This window comes from Ptychodera flava, chromosome 6, assembly GCF_041260155.1.
Source record: "Ptychodera flava strain L36383 chromosome 6, AS_Pfla_20210202, whole genome shotgun sequence".
Taxonomy (NCBI): Eukaryota; Metazoa; Hemichordata; class Enteropneusta; family Ptychoderidae; genus Ptychodera; species Ptychodera flava.
In genome coordinates this window covers 35,193,204-35,212,553 of record NC_091933.1, presented here as the reverse complement: position 1 = coordinate 35,212,553, position 19,350 = coordinate 35,193,204, and the positions used below count along the sequence as shown (strand labels likewise).

The 19,350-nt window shown below is 37.1% G+C and overlaps 2 protein-coding genes across 2 annotated transcripts; both read left to right on the top strand.

The window, feature by feature from the left end:
* The first annotated feature begins 4,430 nt into the window (after positions 1–4,430).
* On the top strand, positions 4,431–12,161 carry LOC139135599 (putative uncharacterized protein ENSP00000383309). The gene is made up of 4 exons (XM_070703070.1): positions 4,431–4,510; positions 6,419–6,624; positions 7,887–8,038; positions 11,080–12,161. Exons 2-4 carry the CDS (start codon positions 6,422–6,424, stop codon positions 11,910–11,912), a joined length of 1,188 nt encoding a protein of 395 aa, XP_070559171.1. The 5' UTR covers positions 4,431–4,510; positions 6,419–6,421; the 3' UTR covers positions 11,913–12,161.
* Positions 12,162–12,536: 375 nt separating this feature from the next.
* Positions 12,537–14,234, top strand: LOC139134466 (mucin-2-like). Its single transcript, XM_070701325.1, has one exon. The coding sequence runs from the start codon at positions 12,537–12,539 to the stop codon at positions 14,232–14,234; it is 1,698 nt and encodes a 565-aa protein (XP_070557426.1).
* Positions 14,235–19,350: the final 5,116 nt, after the last annotated feature.

The window sequence follows — 19,350 nt, the reverse complement described above, 5'->3', positions numbered from 1 at the left end:
ATGTTGATAGACATATTTTGTAGTCATAGAAATATTCCTTATTTGCATAAATCCAATATGGCCGTCACAACCTTCACTTTTCTTTGTATTTTTCCCAATTAATAACTATTTTTAAGCTACATTTGACAGCAATAATATAATTTATTCACTGTGTACTTCACAGAAGTCCTACAATGACATACTAAAAGCCTAGTACAATCTAGAAATGTAAACAATGCATACCGTTAATTTGAGTAAATGTAAAACGGTTATGGTTACAAACTAGGTGCTGATATACTGTTTCTACTAAAACCATTTTGTAGATTTATGATATATGCAGGTTTTCGGCTTATTTGCCTTGTTTTAGGTTAAGGTAATGTTGATGGAAATATTTTGTCGTCATCGAAATATTCCTCATTTGCAGAAATTCAATATGGTCGCCACAACACTTCTTTTTCTTTGAATATCCCTAATTCAAAACTATTTTAAGCTACTTCTGACAGCAATAGAATTATTTTTTCTCTGTGTATTTTAGACAGGTTCTAGAATGACATACTAAAAGTCCAACACAATCTAAGCGGTATAAAATACCTAATTTGTATAGATGTAAACGGATAAAGGGTGCACTACATTCACTGATAAAAGAAATATGCATATTGAATTCAGGAAAACGCGACATTATGTTCAAGTAATGTGTGCATTTATCTTATTTTTTGTCCAGGCAATATTTTTGAATGTATTTTATCGCCCGCGAAATATTCCTAATTTGCGTAAATCAAGTATGGCTGCCACCGTGTTTCACTTTTCACTGCATCTCACTTAAAAATTATATTTAATTTACACAAAAAGTAGTTTATGTTTCCACTCTGTATTTCGGGAGGGTCCCAGAACGACAAACAAAACGACTAGTAAACTCCAAGAGGAGACAGTACATAAAACTCAGAAATGGGAACAAAGTCGTTGCTGTTAATAGATTTATTAAAATATATTGAACAAATTGACATTTTATTCAAGCAATTTGATTATTTAATGTTTTTTTTTGTGTGTAGGCAATGCATCATATCATTTAAGATTCCTCATTTTACATAACTGCAATGTGCCACTTTTCCCTTTTTTGACCTATAAATGACTATATATGATGTTAAAAAACAACAGAGATCATTAGAACTATTTCTTCATTGTAAATTTCAGTAGGTTCATGGAAATTACATACCGTAAGTTTAATGAAGTCGTGCATAAGACAGCTAATTTACCCAAACCCTAAACGGGTCATAGATCTATACAAACCTGGAGCTGATAATCTATTTAAAAAAGTCATTTAAGAGATAAGCTGACATTGTAATGCCTATGTAAGATCATTTTTGTGTTTTTAATATAGGCAATGTTTTCAAATATATCTTTCAGCAATAATAGTTCTTATTTGCATTAATTCAATAAGTCAACCATGTCACTTCTTTTTTTAATCTGTTTTTAGGGTCTATGTTCACTTTAAATATCTAAAAGGTCCAAGAAAAGGTAGATTCAAAGTCTAATACAATCTACATTGTGTAACAGGGCTATTTTGTAAAAGATTTTATAGGAAATGCCTACATTCTATTGACTGGACTATAAAGGGAGCCCTCTAATATTGTAGCCAGGGATGGACCGGCAGATTCATACCTATGTCAAAAGTAGTGAATATGATAAAATCTTTGTTGTATTTTGCGTGATTCAAATTCCCCTGGCCCAGCTCCCTGTAATTACTGATGGCTCCCCGATTGACAGTTACTCGATTTGCAACCTCCCATCAAATTATGCCTTTCTTCATCAGTCTTGGACATAATTGTCAGCTAGATATTGGCACTAACCATTATTATAGTAAAAAAGGAGTGGATTGACTTGACCAAGAGAGATACTCTTCATGGCAAGACACAACACGTAAAAACTGCGGGATGATTGTTATGAAATAATCAATCTATCATAATTTTTTCCAGGCACAATGCATAAAAAAACGCGTTTTATGACAGACAGTCATTACTCGGGGTTATAACTACAAGCGATCTCAAGTGCTGTAATTGAAATATCGTATTTAAGTCCGGCAGCTGTTGAGGGTAAACCTGGCTTTGTTGAGGTTTTTCTCGGTTGATTTTGTTTGTCAAGTCCACCCAAATGAAAAATATTATTTGCACTCTGTCAACTCTAGGCAATGAGTTAATATAAGCATTATCAAAGTGACCCCAGCTACTTATCACATTTTGTATCAGAGTGAGAATTCATATTGTCTGTATAAATTATAATTTCACTTTTATCGTTTTTTTTAGAGGATGGATTTTGCTAAAGAGAATTTAGAAATATACCTTACCATTTAATTATTTGTAGGACATGCTAATTTACATAATTTTATGATGGCGCCAGTTGTATACCCTTCTTTATATCGATAACTCAACATATTGTTCATTGTCGTTTTTAGTTTTGAGTATTGCTGCGTCAATTCTATTCTAGTTAAAACACGCACAAAATGTGATAGTAAAGAGACATAAATGCTGCCGAGACATTCGTCATTGCCGTTTTCGTAACGTCAATTATCTATCTGGTCAGATGGATCTATTCGCGAGAAGCGGAGATAAAATGATTCAATTTCTTCCGCTCAATCAATTATCATACTATATGCCAAATTTGTGGATAAACTTCGCCATGATGACCACACTTTGCACCATTCTTTCAAATTGCAAATATTCAGATATGTATATTATATATATACCCTATTAAGCTTTACCAAAACATTGTGACCCCATTACCAAAATAAAAAAAGCAGGGCAAAATAAAAAAGGTGAGCCCTGAAATCCACTGACCTCCTGCCGAAGACATTGACCTGTCTTTAGGCAGACTACGGTGCAAGTCTGAGTATCAATTACTTACATGGATATATAATTCCACTACTTTTCTTTATACATCACGAATCTGCTGAATGAATTCCAATGAAAACATACCAACAGATGCCTACGCACTCAATACCTGGTGTTCAGTGAATACAAATTTGCAGGTTGTACATGTACACTTCAGAAACTCCACCGAACTAAGTAAACACATTTGGACGCTAAAGTACAACAATATCACGCACACTATCTCATGGAAGGTCTTAGCCAAAGCCAAGCCATATGACAGTGCTAACAAGCGGTGCAGCCTTTGTTTAACTGAGAAATTTATTATCATCCGTCACCCAGAATGTTCCACGCTCAACAAAAGAAATGAACTTGTGTCATCATGCCGTCACAGAAGCAAGGCATCGTTATGCAACAACTAGTAACTTCCAAATACATCCAACTACGTAAAGCAGTCCTCTCCTTGGAAATGAATATTCATAACAGCAGCAATATATTGTTATGCAACAACTTTCAATCTCAACCAAAATTCCACCATCTGCGTAACCAGCGATGTGTACCCTTTGTAGACTAACTCCAGTTTAGTCTCCTGACGTTATAGAGATAACATTGTAAAATAAATTCTCTATAGCAGCCCTTATAAATCTTCCTTCCTCTACTTTTATAGCACTTTGTATAGGACAAGTCGAACCGCATTCTTCGTGTATATATATATATATATATATATATATATATATATATATATATATATATATATATATATATATATATATATATATATATATATATATATATATATATATATATATATGTGTGTGTGTGTGTGTGTGTGTGTGTGTGTGTGTGTTCTTGTAGGTAGAGATTCTGTTATGGTATTTTATTTCTTGCATTAACTAAAGCTTTTTGTAAAGCCAAATATTCTTTGTTTCTAACCCTGTTCTATAAGTTTAATTTGCATGCATAGCCAGTATTTATTTTGTTCACATTTACACTTTAAAGGCAATTCAACAATGGTTTACGCATTGCAGGCTCTATCAAGATGTGGAATTTTCAGTTGTAGTTGATACAAGGAACAAAAAAGCAAAACGTCACTTTCCACTTAACATAATTACGTAGCATTTCTTCAATGCCTGTACTTTGTGAGGCAAAGCACTGACAACTTCAAGTGAAATTGAGAAATCGGTGTAGTGAAAATAAAGTTTTGAGCTGCATCAGAAATTTTTAATTTCTTTCAACTATTGGCAGTTCTCATGACATTGTAAATGTTTCTGGCCTGTTTGTTACCGGTGAATTAGAATATCTAGCATTTGTGTGCACTTACAAAAAATGTAAAATTTTGACCCTCCCTAGGACAGGTTTACAGAATATGATCCCGTAGGATAGGTTTTCTGAATATGACCATATGCCTCCTTATAATTTATGAAAGCTCCCCAACATACGTAAAAGCTGGCAAAGATAGTCAAATGATAATATTGTAATTATATATTGTCACAAAAATAGGTATGATGTTATAAATAGGCTAAAATAGGTATTGTATTTACCAAAAGGCACTGTTTGTGAACAATTTGAACAATTTGAAGTTATTGCAGTACGAGCAGGTTTACAGACAGGCCACTGCTGACGGCTTTGCAGGCTTGCGCATACCACGTAAGTGTCGCCTATGTATACTAGTAAGTAACAGAACGGTTTGGTATGTTTGAGATTTCGCTCAAGTCACCGTGTAGTTAAGTTCGACTGATGTCATAACAAGAAAATTGTAACACCGATGTTTAGATCCACCTTCATTGACCAGTTGACACTTTATGTTCTAATAACTGTCTCACACTTCAAATGAAGTTTTACACACCCTTCATGCAGAAAAAATTCTGATATCCTTTTTTTGAAAATTACAATTATTAGTATCTGGGATTCATCGTACTCGCTGCCCCAGTCTTCCTTAGGCTCCTTCAGTATTGGAATACCAACCTTACCGTGCCTGATACGTCAGTGTTCGACAATACCATCATAACCCCCGTAATTGTCACAGTCACTTTATATTTAATTGTACTTGTTTATTTCGGACTACATTTGTCCATATAAATTACACAAAGGAAATACAGATACTGTGGTACAAAAATACAACTGGTGTTGGATATACTATCCATATATGAATTCATTCACTAACCATGCAAGATCGACTTTCTCCACAGGTTACGCAAGTCAGAACTGTAAAACAGTACATCATTAACCATTCTTACAATTGTATTTTCATTGTAAGATATTCTTTTCATCAGACTATACATTTGCTTTCGTAAAAGAGCATCAAAACTATCGATCCTATTATAAACAAACATAGAGCTTGCAGTACTGCGTCTCTCATTGCCCAGAAAAATGCGAGCTGCATTATTGTAACCAACTTTCACTTTTTTTCAAGACACAAGCAGTATAATTAACCCACAGATTACCACCATATAATTGATAACAATATGCTTTGAAAAGATTACACATTACATTCACAGAACATAAAGAAAACTTTCTCAAGAGCATATTTGCAGATACATATAATGCTTTCTTTTGACGCTCAATATCTTCATTATCACTAAACTGATCCGTCAACAAATACCCAAGATGCTTTTTCTTTGCTAAAAATGTAATTTTCATACGATTAAGATAAACAGATGGAGTGTATACAATCTGAGTACGTTTTGAAATGACACACATGCATTGTGTTTTCTTCGTACTTAAAGTAATGTCATGCAGGTCACCATAGTGGCCACATATGTCAACCAACTATTAAGTGATTTATGAAAACACCACCTATGTTACATCCCACATTTGAATTAACTAGTCTTGTACTCAGATGATCAACATAGACATCGAAAAGCTTCGGAGATAAAACTCAGCCCTGCTTAACACTATTGTAAAACTGTCAGATAGGCAATTTGCCCAACGAATAAAAATATTCTGAGTTCTATACCAGATAAGGAGAAACCTTACGAAAAGAATTGGTACATTTTTAGAGATCAGCTTTTATAGAGATCAGTGATTAACTCGATCGAATGTTTTAGAAGCATCCATAAACGTAATAATAACATTGCTACCTCGTTTCCTATAATAACTAATGATTTCTTTCAGAACAAATACACACATGTCAGTAGAATGAGAGACAAATTGGTAGAGTGATGAATCAAGATAGCAATCGATCTTGCAAAAAATATCAAATTCCATGACTTTCGAAGCAATTGTTGACAATGCAATTGGCCGATAATTGTTTTGTCAGTAATGTTACTATTTATGTCTTTAATAATTTGGACTAAAATAGTAGCAGAGAATCTATGAGGACACAGACCATGCAAAAGTACGGCAGTAAAACACATACTCAAAAGTATATACACTTTTTGCTGGCAAAAATAAAATGCTCAGGCGAGAGGAACTCAGGCCCTGCCGATTTCCCCAATTGTAATTTACTAATAGCATTTTTAACATCAGTGGGAGATATAAAATAGTATCATCCATTTTGCAACCATCAATACTATTTAAAAGGAAATTGCATTGAATTTGACGTTTTGCTAATTACAAATATCTAATCATGTCCGCAGACGATGTCTTATGTTCCGGGTTCAACACTCTTTGCGACGTTCGTCGTAATGACAGCAATGTGTGCCGCATTTAACTGTGCCCGTGACTTCGTAAACGTGGACTCACACCACAGTCCCCGCATCAGTCCATTGCTGACTGCCGAGGGATTGGTCGTCACCCACGCAGTTGTAGCAGGGGACAACAAAAACTGTTCTCAAGTAGGAAAGTAAGTTAAAATGTCAAATTAATCTTTAGTGCCTCCGTGTTCAAACCATTTGATTATAAATCACAAATTGGTTATAGTAAAAATGTAATGTTATTGATAAACCTGTAGTTTTTAAGGGAATGTTCTAATATTGTAGCCAGGAATGGACCGGTAGATTCTTCTTGTAGCTATGTCAAAATTAGTGAAGGTGATAAATTTCGTAACTCTGTTCTCGATATTGACAGGGCAAGTTTGGGGTGCCTTTGTTGTATTTTGTGTGATTTTCAGTTAAGTTGATTGGGCGATGGCAATAACCATAGGGTCCTCAGTCTCCGGGTTTTCACGCTTGGCCCATCCGTTCAGTACAGGCTCTGCTATTGGTTCGATTTGAAATGCGCCCACATGACTTAATCTAACGCGGGGTTTTTTGAATCTGGAGACGACAAGATGCGCTGCAAAACCTGCTGATTTGTCGACTTTTCATCGGTAAGAGGTAAAAATGTTTGAGTATGATTGAGAAGGACTAATGTGCTTTGACCCTACGTCAAATTTTACCGTTTTCGATGCTGGCTAGGTGCATTTTTGGCGATTGAAAAAAAGTGTGTGAAAATGAAATGACATCCCTTGGGTAAAGTTAGGCTTTATTGAATTTTGCAGCGCATACTTTGTTCTTTTCTGCAAATACTATCATCAACAACAACAACAACAACAATAACAAAAACAACAACAACAAAACAACAAATTTACTGAGTCCAAATACATTTTTATTTTACTTCATTTTTAAACATGTAATCATCATCATCATCATCATCATCATCATCATCATCGTCATCATCATCATCATCATCATCGGAGACTGAGGACCCTATGGCAATAACAAATACTGGTATATGTAAAAACAATCAATCTATCAGCTACATTTTAGTACACCAAAACAAGGCGTTTTGACTGAGTGGACATTTTAAGTTAAATTACAATATCTCTTCGCTGTGTTGAAAAAAGAGCCCTTTATAAGTTTTCCGCTTTCAGATGACCCAGATCATAATAACATTACATTAGATTAGATAGACCAAGGAAGAAGGTGAGAGGCAAAGTTTGCCTCATTACTCCTTGAACCCCGATATTCCTCGGTGATCTATAGTATCTATATCTGGCGAGGAGATTTACACCTAAAATGATTGCAAACGGTAAATGGGTTGGTTGTCAGAGGTGGATGATCCTCATCTAGGGTTGGAAATGTTGCGCTAAAAGAGTTTTAGGACTCGTTCTTATGTACATCACAGGGCAATTCTTCAACAATGTGGAAATGCTGTAGACTCTGCGATTGCAACCATGTTGTGTACTGGAGTAGTGAATACCCACAGCGTTGCAGCACCTGCCTCAGGCCTGGAACGGAATCACTCCTTGGGCAACAGTTACTGCTTTCCAAGTAATGGTAAGCTCTCCTAAGTCCCAATCAAGTTTGCACATAACGACTTGGTTAGGTCGGGTAAGTGTAGTTGTTTTAGACAGGGAAAGGTCACAACTCGATTTTTTTAATAATAGTGAACTACCAATTTACTTAAAATAAGGGACTGGTCAACTTCTTCAGTGGGGGGGGGTGGCTGGGGGATGGGGGTTGGCTGGATAATTTTGCGGACATAAACAGGGCTGAATCCCCCATTCCAACTTTCGAAAAGAGGGGGACCCCTATGTCAACTTTCGAAAAGAGGGAGAAAAAGGTAAACAACAAATGAAATGTAAATGAATAATATATATATATATATATATATATATATATATATATATATATATATATATATATATATATATATATATATATATATATATATATATATATATATATTAAACAGTTTCAGTATAGGGATTGAAAATTTTCAATTTTAAAGTGAGAATACGGTAATTTGAAGGAGCTGTGAATTTATTTTGACACTGTATATGCATAGCTAGATGTCCAGAACTGTTGTTTATAAAGTGATGTCAATCATCGACATCAAAGAGAAAACGGCAGTAAAATAAAAAAGGCCATTCAGTAGTTAGACTGCTGCGAGCCGCCCTCTTAAGCGTCTATGAACCCATGCTTGGCTCACACTGAAAGTCTGTTTCTTGTATCAGTTTTGGGTAAAGCTTAATATATTTAAGGGACAACTGTATCTTTTGACAATATTTCATGATCTTTATTGTGTATATTAACAATAGAAATGTCTAGACTTTAGTTTTTCAACATAGCATACATGCGTACAAAATAGACATATACATGTAGGTCCTATAATCAGTATCATTCAAGGTAGATAAATTGCCAATACACGAATATTGGTTAAGACTAAAAATTACCTTTTTGCCTATACATATATGCAAGCTTTAACAAGCTTAACACTTGACATTGCCATGTACTTTTTAACCTTTCACCATCATGGCGGACCTCTACAGAGAAAAACGGGAATGAAAAGGTTCAAAGAATACATGTTACTGTAGTTGATAATAAAGAACGAAATATAATGAAAAAGTTTTATTGTCATAAATTATAGCTAATCTCCCCAAAGCAGAACTACCGGTAAATTTAACTCTGTATTTTTTAAAGATAATTTAGGTATAAAAGTTTATTTTACGTGACTTTACATTAGTTCAGTTCCGTGAAACCATACTTTTATAGTTGTCATTGTACATGCTTCCGAGGTATTGAATGTAAATTTAAGTTTTCCCAGTTATCTTTTAAATGACAAGTTCAAAACTTTATTATAACTAACAATACTATGAACGCCTATAAAAACAATGGGCTTTCTTTCCTTGGTTCCAACTAGATTTCCTGAGAAGCCCCTAGAGAGCTATTTTTATAAGTTGTTGCCAAATCTATTGTGCAGTGTCTGAGAGGACGTTTTCTTTTATCGTTGAAACCATAAAAGCAGAGATAAGAATGACAAAAACTGCCTTTTTAGATTAGGGATAGGTATGATGTTATTATTTTGTTAACTATCATTTTACTCATGAAAGAACACCCTTTATTTGAAAACCTTTGACGGGAGGGAAAATAATTTTATCGATGAGAATGAAAAATATATATCGTGTCCTTTTCCTCTTTCTAAAAATTGTCACAGTATCAATGTTTCATGAAATAATTGTGCATGTTGCTTTCTCATACTGAGTTCTCATAGAGAAAACAGTGAAGGGTCAGGTTTTTGTCATGATTCGCAAATGAATTGCAGATTTCATGATGATTAGTAGGCTTTTCAAAACATACTTTAGATTTGCAAACATCTAAATATCTCAGATATATATCAGTGATACGTTTAAGTCATGCGCCAGAAGGGCCTACCCAAACTTGTAAGTGAATGAATGTCAGATGCTTTGCAAAACACACTTTCAATTTTCAGACATTCAGATAGCTCTGGTATACATCTCTGATATATTTAAGTTACGGGCGCACCAAATGATGCTATTCGTGGTTTGTACGATGCATTTTATGCAAGAATAAGCCGGTATCTTAATTCACAAACACTCTAACCCCTATTGAGCATTACAAAAACATGGTGACCACCCCCCCCATTACCAAAGTCAAAAACAGTGTAACCCCAATGGACCGGTCTTTGAGTAATATTCTTCGGGGCTTACAAGACTTGCAGTTTACAAAATAAATACAGTAGATAGAAACAAGTCATCGTTGATGACACAGTCCCCACTTGTTTAGGGGTACTTTGATTACAGAGTCCTCGGAGAGGATAGAGTATGTTCATTATTTGGGTCTGTGATTAAAAATACTGAGATACAGATAGGGCTTAATGACCGACAATGAGTTTCATGATGGGGAAAATGTAGAATCAATCTTGGTTGCCACTCTAAATACAAAGGTCATTAAACGAGTCAATTTGTGATTGATTGATTGATTGATTGATTGACAAGATGTTGCCAAACAGTTTTGCATCCTCTTATATAACACTGACTTAACCATATTTCATGAAGTTTGGTGCAGTGCTTCGGAACATTCACCCTCAAAACGAAAATCCTTTATGTATGCAAATGAGCAATTAAATTAAGCGATACCACTGAGTGCCATTGAATTGTATTACAGCACTGTGAGATGAACTCCAATTTGATGCAGTATTTCTTGATCTATCACTCTAATTACGATTTTTCATTTAACAGGCAAATTTAAAATCAATTAACATGACACTGATAATGTCTGTATGCACTGTTAAAGCAATGTGAGCTCAACATCTGTACCAAGTTTCATGAAGTTTGATACATATTTCTTGACATATCAGCCTAATTACGAAAATTTATTAAAATTTATTAAATATAATTGGTAAATAATTGACATGATACTGCTACATATCTTTTGCACGCCATTGCGCTACTGCAAGATCAACACCTGCACCATGTGTCATCAAATTGATGCAGCATTTCAAGACATATTACACTAATTATGAAAGTTCATCAAATATGCAATTAGCCACAATACTTTGTATTTTCTTCACACAGTACTGAGAGATCAAGCAGCACTGGCCCCTCTGGTGCAAACAGAATCTATTTGGACCGCAACTAAAATTGCCCCAGCCAAGAGCATGGCCTCCTCTATGAAAATGACTGATGCAAAGGTTCAAATACCCACTGCACCACTGACTCGAAGAATGCCACCAGAGATCATGACAGCCAGCATGATGACAGATGTGCCAATGCCAACACAAGCACCAACGAAACTTGCAGTCACAGAAGCTATCCAGACCGCAACCAAAATTGCACCTACCAAGAGTATGACCTACTCTATGAAGGCTACTGATACAAAGGTTCAAATACCCACTGCACCGCTGACTCGAAAGATGCCATCAAACACCATGACAGCCAGCATAATGACAGACGCGTTCATGCCAACACAAGCACCAACGAACCTTGCAATCACAGAAGCTATCCAGACTGCAACCAAAATTGCACCTACCAAGAGTATGACCTTTGTGATGGAGACTGATACAAAGGCTCAAATACCCACTGCACCACTGACTCGAAAGATGCCACCAAATACCATGACAGCCAGCATGGTGGCAGATGTGGCAATACCAACACAAGCATCAACGAAACTTGCAGTCACAGAAGCTATCCAGACCGCAACCAAAATTGCACCTACCAAGAGTATGACCTACTCTATGAAGGCGACTGAAACATGGGTTAAAATACCCACTGCACCCCTGACTCGAAAGATGCCACCAAATACCATGACAGCCAGCATGATGGCAGACGTGCCCATGCCAACACAAGCACCAACGAACCTGCAGTCACAGAAGCTATTTGGACCGCAACCAAAATTGCACCTGCCATGAGTATGACCTTTGTGATGGCTACTGATACAAAAGATCAAATACCAACTGCATCGCTGACTCGAAAGATGCCACCAAATACCATGACAGCCAGCATGATGACAGACGTGCCCATGCCAACACAAGCACCAACGAAACTTGCAGTCACAGAAGCTATCCAGACCGCAACCAAAATTGCACCTACCAAGAGTATGACCTTTGTGATGGATACTGATACAAAAGATCAAATACCCACTGCACGCTGACTCGAAAGATGCCAACCAAATACCATGACAGCCGGCATGATGACAGACGCGCCAATGCCGACACAAGCACCAACGAAACTTGCAGTCAAGAAGCTATCCAGACCGCAACCAAAATTGCACCTGCCAAGAGTATGACCTTTATGATGGATACTGATACAAAAGATCAAATACCCACTGCATCGCTGACTCGAAAGATGCCACCAAATACCATGACAGCCGGCATGATGGCAGACGTGGCAAAATGCCAACACAAGCACCAACGAATCTTGCAGTCACAGAAGCTATCCAGACCGCAACCAAAATTGCACCTGCCAAGAGTATGACCTTTGTGATGGATACTGATACAAAAGATCAAATACCAACTGCACTGCTGACTCGAAAGATGCCACCAAATACCATGACAGCCAGCATGATGACAGACGTGCCCATGCCAACACAAGCACCAACGAAACTTGCAGTCACAGAAGCTATCCAGACAGCAACCAAAATTGCACCTACCAAGAGTATGACCTTTGTGATGGATACTGATACAAAAGATCAAATACCCACTGCATCGCTGACTCGAAAGATGCCACCAAATACCATGACAGCCGGCATGATGACAGACGCGCCAATGCCGACACAAGCACCAACGAAACTTGCAGTCACAGAAGCTATCCAGACCGCAACCAAAATTGCACCTGCCAAGAGTATGACCTTTATGATGGATACTGATACAAAAGATCAAATACCCACCGCATCGATGACTCGAAAGATGCCACCAAATACCATGACAGCCGGCATGATGGCAGACGTGGCAATGCCAACACAAGCACCAACGAAACTTGCAGTCACAGAAGCTATCCAGACCGCAACCAAAATTGCACCTACCAAGAGTATGACCTACTCTATGAAGGCGACTGAAACATGGGTTAAAATACCCACTGCACCCCTGACTCGAAAGATGCCACCAAATACCATGACAGCCAGCATGATGGCAGACGTGCCCGTGCCAACACAAGCACCAACGAACCTTGCAGTCACAGAAGCTATCAAGACCGCAACCAAAATTGCACCTGCCAAGAGTATGACCTTTGTGATGGATACTGATACAAAAGATCAAATACCCACTGCATCGCTGACTCGAAAGATGCCACCAAATACCATGACAGCCAGCATGATGACAGACGTGCCCATGCCAACACAAGCACCAACGAAACTTGCAGTCACAGAAGCTATCCAGACCGCAACCAAAATTGCACCTGCCAAGAGTATGACCTTTGTGATGGAGACTGATATAAAGGTTCAAATACCCACTGCACCGCTGACTCGAAAGATGCCACCAAATACCATGACAGCCGGCATGATGACAGACGCGCCAATGCCAACACAAGCACCAACGAAACTTGCAGTCACAGAAGCTATCCAGACCGCAACCAAAATTGCACCTACCAAGAGTATGACCTTTGTGATGGAGACTGATACAAAGACTCAAATACCCACTGCACTGCTGACTCGAAAGATGCCACCAAATACCATGACAGCCGGCATGATGACAGACGCGCCAATGCCAACACAAGCACCAACGAAACTTGCAGTCACAGAAGCTATCCAGACCGCAACCAAAATTGCACCTACCAAGAGTATGACCTTTGTGATGGAGACTGATACAAAGACTCAAATACCCACTGCACCGCTGACTCGAAAGATGCCACCAAGTACCATGACAGCCGGCATGATGGTAGACGTGGCAATGCCAACACAAGCACCAACGAAACTTGCAGTCACAGAAGCTATCCAGACCGCAACCAAAATGGCACCTACCAAGAGTATGACCTACTCTATGAAGGCGACTGATACAAAGGTTCAAGTAGCCACTGCATCGCTGACTCGAAAGATACCACCCAAGACCATGACTGCCAGCATGATGACAGACGTGCTCATGGCAACACAAGCACCAACGAAGCCAGTCAACTCTGCTGAAGGACTAAGTCATACCTTTGCCCAACAAATGCCATTAGAGACAGAGTCCTTGACGGCAGTACCAACATTATTAAGTAGTCTTGAGACTGGGGGGATACAGTACATCCCGGTACTGTAAAATATGAAACCCATATTCGTGTCTTAAGTGTGACCCTTTCTCCTTTCCTACATTCTAAAACTTGACCCTACCCCAAACCACTGCAGTATGCTCCCCAGGAATTTCGGATACAGTATCAAGTAATTTACATAGAAATAGGTTTAATCGCTATGTATGTTAGACACAGAAATTACATAGAGAGGGCTGGGGTATGATTTGGAGGGAGGGTCACAATTTATCTTGACATCATTTTTAAAGGGTCATGATATTTCACGCATTTGCATGAGGGTTACCAAATTTTGCGCAAATATAAGAAGGCACGATTTTGCTGATGTAGTGCTGCACAAAAAAAATATCGAATCATTGTACATCGGAGTCTGTCACGCAATTAGCCTTTCGGATTTCATCAATACATGGTAGTCTATGAAAGAACTAGGAACATTTTTTCCAAAAGAAAACTAACAATATTTGTTCATTTATAGACGTTTAATAGTCGCGCCAGCGGCTTACTGACTACGCATGCGCTTATTCATAATATACTATGCGAGTAACCGGAAGTGTACCCTTCTTTCATGTTTTTTTTTGAGTACTCGTAAATAAACAAAAACGAAACAAATTACTATGATATAACGTGCCTTTTATAAAATATACCTCTTTTATTAGCCAGTAAATGTTATTATACACCTTGTCGCTGATACAAATTATCGTTGATATAGATAAACGGAGAAAACTGTCGTGCATATGAACGGGGGCATACGCAAAGAATGCTGGGATTGAAGCGCGCCCCCTGTGTCAATAATTAGATTCAAAAATTGCAAGTTTTTAGACGGAACGCTATAGTTTTCAGCTTCCAAGTGGAAGGTGGGCAGTGCGGTTACCATTGCAATGATAATTATTGCATAATACGTCCCTTGTTTAAGGCAATAGGCTGTTATCATTGTAAAAATTGCCAATTTTTTGTCCAAAATTTTTACACGCTACAGAAAATCTATATCTGCCCTGCTGCAGGGTTTGACGTCGTGTAAGTACGTGAACTGCTTTCATCAGAGGGAAAGTGGGCATAGTTGTCATATAAACGTTTATGAAGTAACAATTACAGTTTATCATGAATCAATACAAATAACATTGCTAATCTTAACCCCTGGCGCGACACCAAGGGCTGAGCCCTATATAATATTAATTGGTATAAGTGTAGTTGATTATATTAGGGTGTTTACAAGTATATATGTGAATAAAATTTGCTTTTGGAATTACACAGGAATTGTTGATTCACTTTACATGGAAACTAATGAAAGAAACCATGAACTTTTTTCAACTATATAATTAGCAGTATCTGTGCATTTATGAACATTAGATAATTGGTATAAATATACTTGATTAAAATAGGGTGGTTACAAATGCATATGTGCACAAGATATTTCATTTCAGAATTTCACTGAAAATGTCGATTCACTATTAATAATAGTCTATAAGAGAACTATGAATTATTTTTTCCAATTTGATTTTGCAATTTCACTAAATTATGCATAATTTGTTCTAATACAAAACTAGCTAAATCTGTGCATTTATACACGTTAATAAATTCATTTTTATTGTATTGCATTAGGCTAGGATGGTTACAAGTGCATGTGTGCAAACAATTTAGTTTTGGAATTTAACAAAATGTAGATTCTCTATACATTTACTCTATGAAGAAACTGTGAATATTTTCCAATACAAAAGTAGCTAAATCTCAATACTTACAGACGAAAAATCATTCATTTTTATTTTACTCGATTAAACTAGGGTGGTTACAATTGCATGTGTTTAGAAATAAATTTGGTTTGGAATTTCAGCAAAATGTTGATTCACTTAACATTGTAGTTTATAGTAAACTAAGAATATTTTTTCCAATACAAATGTGGCTCAATGTTTTTATTTATAGACGCATGTTAATCCATTTTAATGTATTTGATTAGACTTGGGTGGTTACAAGTGCATGTGTGTGCAAGATATAAGATTTTGGAATTTTACTGAAATGTTGGCTCACTATACATTGTAGTCTATGAGGATATTATGAATAAATTTTAATCCACTACGAAAGTAGCTGAATCTGTGTATTTATAGACGTTTGATAATTCATTTTCATGTACTTGATTAGACTAGGATGGTAACAAGTGCATGTGTGTGCAAGAAATTTGGTTTTGGAATTTAGCGAAATGTTGATTCACTTTACATGGTAATCTATGAGAGAATTATGGACAATTTTTTAATTATAAAACTGACAATTTCTGTACATTCATAGACGTTTGATAATTGATATACACGTTGCCACCTCTCCCATATGTTTTTGTCTCTTGCCTTTCATCAGGTTTAACTGTTTATTTAGGTGTTTAATGTAGGATACCACTGCATCGTCTTTGCTTGTGAAGCTTGTCGATAATGTATAAAATATGTAATTAAAAGAATCGATGTATTTTGTCGGTGATTTCCTATTCAGGAGATATCACATAGACAATCGAAAGTTAGGCTGTAAATTGGCTTCTGTGAAAAGTGACCCTCCCTCCATGATAGGTTTATAAAAAATGACCCTCCCATTTGGACAGTTTGCTAAAGGGTGGCCCTCCTAAAATTGCCCAACCTGAACAACCCTGTAATTACTAAAGGCTCCGTTATTGCTAATTACTTGCTTTACAACCTCCCATGAAATCATGCGTGTCTCCATCAGTCTTCAACATAATTGGCAGCTGGATATTGGTACTAACGACTATTGTAGTACAAAAAGAGTGGGTTGACCTGAACAGGAGAGATTGGCAGGAAACAGCACATGCGACTTTCGGGATGATTGCTAAGAAAGAATCAGTCTATCATAATTTTTCCAGGCATAATGCAAAAAGAAAAGACATGTTCTGTAACAGACAGGTCATTACTAAGAGTTATGATTTCAAGCGATTTCATGCGTTGCAATTGAAATATCGCATTAGTCCGGCAGCTGGTTGGATAAAACTGGCTTTGTCTTCTTAAGTTTTTTCTCGGTCGATTTTGTTTGTCAAGCCCACCAAAATGAAAAATATTATTCGCATTCTGTCAACATTGGGCAATTGAGTTAATGAGCATAATCAAAATGACCCCAAACTTATCACATTTTTTCTGAGTGGCAGAATTCATAAAACCAGTATAGTTTGTAATTTCACTTGTATCTTTATTTTGGTAAGGATTTTGCTAGAGACAGTTTGAAGTATACCTTACCATTTAATTATTTGTATGACATGCTAATTTACATTATTTTTAGATGGCGACCATTTACATACCGTTCTTTATATTGAATAACTCAACGTTCGTTTTTTGCCATAGTTTTCCTATAGACAGTGTAGAAAGCGCTTAATTGATTGTATGACATGCTGATTTGCAAAATTTCAAGATGATGTCAGCTTTATACCTTTCTTTATAATGAATAAGGCAACATCAATAACCATCTACTTTCTTATATTATTTTGTGTAGCTATTTTAATAGTCGCGCCAGCGGCTTACTGACTACGCATGCGCTTATTCATAATAGCGAGCGCAGCGAGAGCGGCCGAAGGCCGCTCGCGAAGCGAGCATTAAGACTAACGTGTGTACAAGAAATTTAGAATGGAATCTCTATATACCTACGAGTTTGAAAAGAGAGCACTTCCATGGAGGCGGCCATTTTGAATACTTTTACACGGATTGCGTGAAATTAAAGATATCATCTACCACAAATCCTACTCGACAATGTGTATTTCCAACAAAAGAATCTCTCTGTTTCAAAGAAAGTGTGAAATTTGGTTCAAAATGACTATTTTCGATCACTTTTGAAGGCCCGGTTCGGTCATCATTGGGCGCCGCCATTTTGAAACAAGCCAACTCTCGCGAGAACGAACGGTCAACTCACACGAGAATTAAAAATGCTGAGAGCTACCGACGGGAATATCAAGTACGTGTTTAGACTACCTCTGTTCCCGCCCCTGTTTAATATAATAAACTGATCGGAATCATATAATTTACCAGTTTTAAATAATTTTCGTTAGTGAACTTGGCATTTCCGAGTTAAATTGCTATAATAATTTATAAATGTTAATCTAGAAAACAATTTACAGTAATTCAACTCAATGGCAAAATATGCATCATGCATCAAACACACTGAGAAATTAGCATGCTGTTGCCTGAAAACATCGATGACGATATACCTTACGCTGCGCTCGCTCTCAGGTCATACCTGTTACATATTATACTATGCGAGTAACCGGAAGTGTACCCTTCTTTCTTGGGCGCCGCCATGTTTTTTTTTGAGTACTCGTAAATAAACAAATACGAAACAAATTACTATTGTAGAGTCGCAGGCAGGCATGGATGTGGTTGAAACAAAAGCACTTTATTACTGCCCGAAAACTGCCTGTTAATGAGGTACACAAAGTCGCCTCAAGAGGGCGTCCTAACAGAAGGTGATATCAGCACTGTGCATAGACTGTCCTTATGCATGGACATTACATCCCTTTCCACCTGGATGAAATGAACACATGTTGAGAGTGTGTTTCAAATGTCATGAGATTATCAAATGAGAATAAACAAAGTGTCTCTCGGGTCCGTCTGTTCTAATATTCTGATGCACTTAGATTGTTTATGTTCAATGATTGTTCATGAAAGTGTTCATAGCTTGAAACAAATGTTCTTAACAAATAACAGTAACAATTGTAACACTAAACATTCAAAACTAACTAGAGGGGAGAGGTTACTAGCACAATTCACCCTCAAGGTGGATCTTCAGCATCCGCCTTCCCTAGACTATGTAATGTAGTCCTTAAGATAAGCTGGTGATCTACGTTCTCGGTTTGGGTAACGTTGAACTTGTTGCTCGCATTTGTCAGTGGTCAAACTGACTGGTGGTTTATCAGCAAAGTCAGTAGAAGCTGGTGATTCGTTTGGTAGCTCTCTCTGACTATCATGCAGGTCAGTTTGGTCTGGTTTGCTGTTGAGGACTTTGAAATGAGATGAGTTGCGAGTCACTTCATGGTTTCCTCTTGTTGCAGTTACCATACTACCTTTTGTTGTTGAAACTTGGTAGGGGTCAGTCTTGTATGGAGATATCTTCTTTGGTATGTGTCCTTCACGTTTGACTAGTACGAAGTCTCCTACT